We start from the raw sequence: 3,843 nt of genomic DNA on the forward strand, positions 1-3,843 counted from the left end.
AGTTATTCAATTGTTAATCAACATTTTTTTTACGGGTTTGTGTTGTCATAAAAGGCGGTATAAAAGTTTAAATAATTAATCTATGAATTTTTTGTTTCTTGGAGCCTTTTTTATAAGCATACTCAACAAGATGACAGTATGAAAGTTTATACAATATTTTGATTTCATTAATTATTAATTTTTGAACTAACAAAAAAATTAAAAATTGAAATAATGTATGTTAAATAATTTTTTATTTAATTTTAAGCTATTACTGATTTCATCTTCTTGTTGAGCATTACATGATTACTTTTCAAATTTTTTCTTGCCATTTGTTTATAATTTTTTTATAAAAAAATGGATTTATTGAAAATTTTTGAAAAATTTTTTTTCATCATATTGTTAGCGTTAGGAAATAATTACTTAAAAAAAAAATTTTCTTAAAAACAATATCTTATTGTTTACAATCGTTTATTTCATATTTTGATTATTTAAATAAATCGTTAAGGAATCGATTTTTTTTTAACCATAATTTGCATTTCTAAATATAATGGCAAAAAAAAATTTTTTTGTCAACAATTTATTCGTTTGTTTGTTTAACAATTTTTTTTTTATTTTAATTTTTTTCTAGAACATAAAAAAATTACAAAAACAGCAACCTGCAACAATATGGCAAATAAAAATTTTTTCAGTTTTTTAAAAAATATCGGGATTTTAGAGTACGAAAAAGTCCAAGCACTGACTCAATTTGTCAACAAACAAATTGCTGTAACTTCGCAACTATTGCAGATACAGTTTTCGACCTTCGGGTCGTTGTTATCCAGTATAAGTTAAGCTTTCTTATAAATTTTGAATCTTACGTTTATCTGTTATAGTTCGCTAACAACACGCATTTATTTATAAAAATTATAAATGCGCTTTTAAGAAAATTTTTTTTTTTTTAAATTATTATTTGCTTACGCTAACAATATGGTGAACATAAATTTTCCAAAAATATTCAATTAATCCATTTGTTTATAAAAAGATTATAAAGTTTATAAAATGGCATGAAAAAATTTGAAAAGTAATCATATAATAAATAATAAGAATATGAAATCAGTAATAGCTTAAAATTTAAAAAAACACTTGAGAATACAAAATAATAATGCTTACTGTATGTATCATTAAAGTACGACTGATATATTATATATATCCTTATCATTTAAAGACGCCGTAGAGTATATTTTAGGGTGATCAAAAAAACAAACACATTTTTTTTTTCTTCAAAACAGGTTCAAAAGTTTCGTTTAGATAAAAAAAGACGCCCGTGAAAATTAGAGCTCTTAATATTAATATTAACATTGTCCGCATTGCACTATTCTATTTTCCATAAGAATAAAATTTTTTTTGTCTTCTGATTTTTATAAGTAGCTAACGATGCGTCATAGGAATAATTGGCAGGCATATTTTTGTAGGGAATTGAATGCTCTACAAAAAAAGATTCTTATCATTTTGTAAGGAATCTATTTATTCAAAAGTTATTTGAGGTTGAAGTCGAATTTGTATTAAATTTTGAGATTTTCTTACTTTTCCGGCGAAACTATTAGACCTATTACAAAATATCATTGGACCGTTTTTGTAGACAATTTCATTCCCTAGAAGTTATTTCGAATAAAGTTTTTTCGAATTCCGCATAGTTTTCTAGTTATTTTTATTTTAATGTCACGCTCATAAAAAAAAAAATAGTTTTCTGATCGATTTAAATTTATAAAACATTAAAGTAATTAAACACGAAAACCCAATTTTTTAAAAAATTTATTAATTAGCTTTTAAGATGAACTAAAATTACGTACAACCGAGTTTTAGTAGATTTCTTAGAGGGCCCATTTTGCTGTGAATTACAATTTTTATTTTTGTAGCATAACAAGTGAGAACCACTTAAAGGGTCTCCCCCCCCCTCATTTCGTTATTCGAATACCCAAGAACTTAGTATTTCCTTAAGTACTACAGTTTGTCCCTTCCTCTCCGAATTATGACGATAAATATTTAAGAGTGGGGGTACCATAGAAAGTACCATAGACATCATCATTTAAAATCGTTTATGATCTTGAGACGAACAGTGACTCTAACAGTAAAGTGCTAAAGTTTGTTAACTCAAAAGTTCATTGGTTAAAAATCGACAATTATTAATAAAATCAAGTTCTTTACAATGGCATTAAACCGATTTAATTTTACTTACGAATGTGTTTACAACTTGATTGAACAAGGAGTTGTCGAAGATATTAATACAGTGGTTCCACTTATGGGTGGTTTAAGGCTGCTTCATATAGCAACTTTTAATAATGACAAAAAATTGGTGGATTATCTGCTCCGCAAAAAAGCTGATGTACATGAAAAAAGTCCATACTGGGGTACAGCTCTTCATACTGCTGTTATAATGGAGAACCTGGCTATAACTGAAAGTCTAATAAACTATGGAGCAGACGTTAATACTCCACTACTTGTGCAGTCTAATTGGACCCCCTTCCGGTACAAATTTTATCAAAATGATGTAGAAAGTGCTGAGCTTTTATTGGAAAGATATGACAATGTGAATACGATCTTGAATCAGTATAAATCGTTTGGTGCCAAAACACCATTGGAAATCGCTATTGATCAAAGTAAAGAAGAAATGGTAGAGCTACTTTTGAAAGGTAATGCTGATCCGAATCGTAGTACTCATTTTTGTGAAACACCACTAATCTGTGCCATTAGTAAAAGAAACTTACCGATTATAAAGCTTCTTCTAGCATACGGTGCAGATGTTAATCATGCAAGTGGTTCTTATTGTTTAAAAGGAAGTCCTCTATATTCTGCTGTCCGATACCGAAACTCGGGAGCATTAGAATTGATCTTAAATGATAGTACGGTTGATATAAATATAGTGACAGCGGATAAATGTTCAGTGCTTCATTACGCAGTTGCCTTGAACGATGACAATATCATAAGACAACTTCTTAATGCTGGTGTTGATATTAATTTAAAAAACGATGATGGTGACACAGCATTTACTGTGAAACGAATTTTCCCACGAAAAATTAATGACACAATTACCGAGCATATTGCGAAATTCAGTGCGGCGAATTTTTTTGTTAGTGAAGAAAATTTAGCAGTCGTAAATCGTGAAAAATTCGGAAAATTACGCGACCAGTGTTTAAGCGAAATTGGAAAAATGAAGATAACATATGTTGGTATGAGTAATGTAACATTTTATAATGTTTTGTGTAATAGTGAACACAAATTAGCTGTAAGTTTAAGCTGTGTTAGTGATCGTACTATTTTAGATTTGGACATTCAATTTCTGTTTCCACTATACGGTGGAATGTTAAGTTATCGTTTAAGAAAAGCATTAGGTCGAAAAAAATTGTTATTGAATGCTATTAGTTCAACTAATGATATTTTTTATGAAATCAAACTCCCAAGTACTTTTACGAGGGATATTTTTAAATTACTAACTAATAAAGATTTGAAAAAATTACAATGAAATATTCATAGATATCCGTTTAATTAATATTATTAAGTTTGTATCAAATCAGCAGTTATCATGAGTTGATTTACTAAGTCATTAAAATGAAACATTTTTATGGGTGTAGTGTTGATAAGTATAATTAATAATAATGTAAAAAAATTATAATTACTTATTTAGTTTATTTATTTGTAGTTTATATATATTTTGTGCATATGACATTACCCGTATGAAAAAGCAATATATGAGCTTCAATATAATTCGAAATATATGATAAATTATATGGAATTATAAGAAGTCATATATGGAGCCATATACACAATTTTGCCGAAATATTAAATGATTTTATAATTTGCAACATATATATCGGTAATATATTT

At 27.5% G+C, this 3,843-nt stretch overlaps 1 protein-coding gene across 1 annotated transcript; it reads left to right on the top strand.

The window, feature by feature from the left end:
- Nucleotides 1-2,167: 2,167 nt before the first annotated feature.
- Nucleotides 2,168-3,596, top strand: LOC130669957 (putative ankyrin repeat protein RF_0381). Its single transcript, XM_057473128.1, has 2 exons — nt 2,168-3,244; nt 3,591-3,596. Exons 1-2 carry the CDS (start codon nt 2,168-2,170, stop codon nt 3,594-3,596), a joined length of 1,083 nt encoding a protein of 360 aa, XP_057329111.1.
- Nucleotides 3,597-3,843: the final 247 nt, after the last annotated feature.

The sequence above is a fragment of the Microplitis mediator genome, chromosome 6 (genome assembly GCF_029852145.1).
Source record: "Microplitis mediator isolate UGA2020A chromosome 6, iyMicMedi2.1, whole genome shotgun sequence".
Lineage (NCBI taxonomy): Eukaryota > Metazoa > Arthropoda > Insecta > Hymenoptera > Braconidae > Microplitis > Microplitis mediator.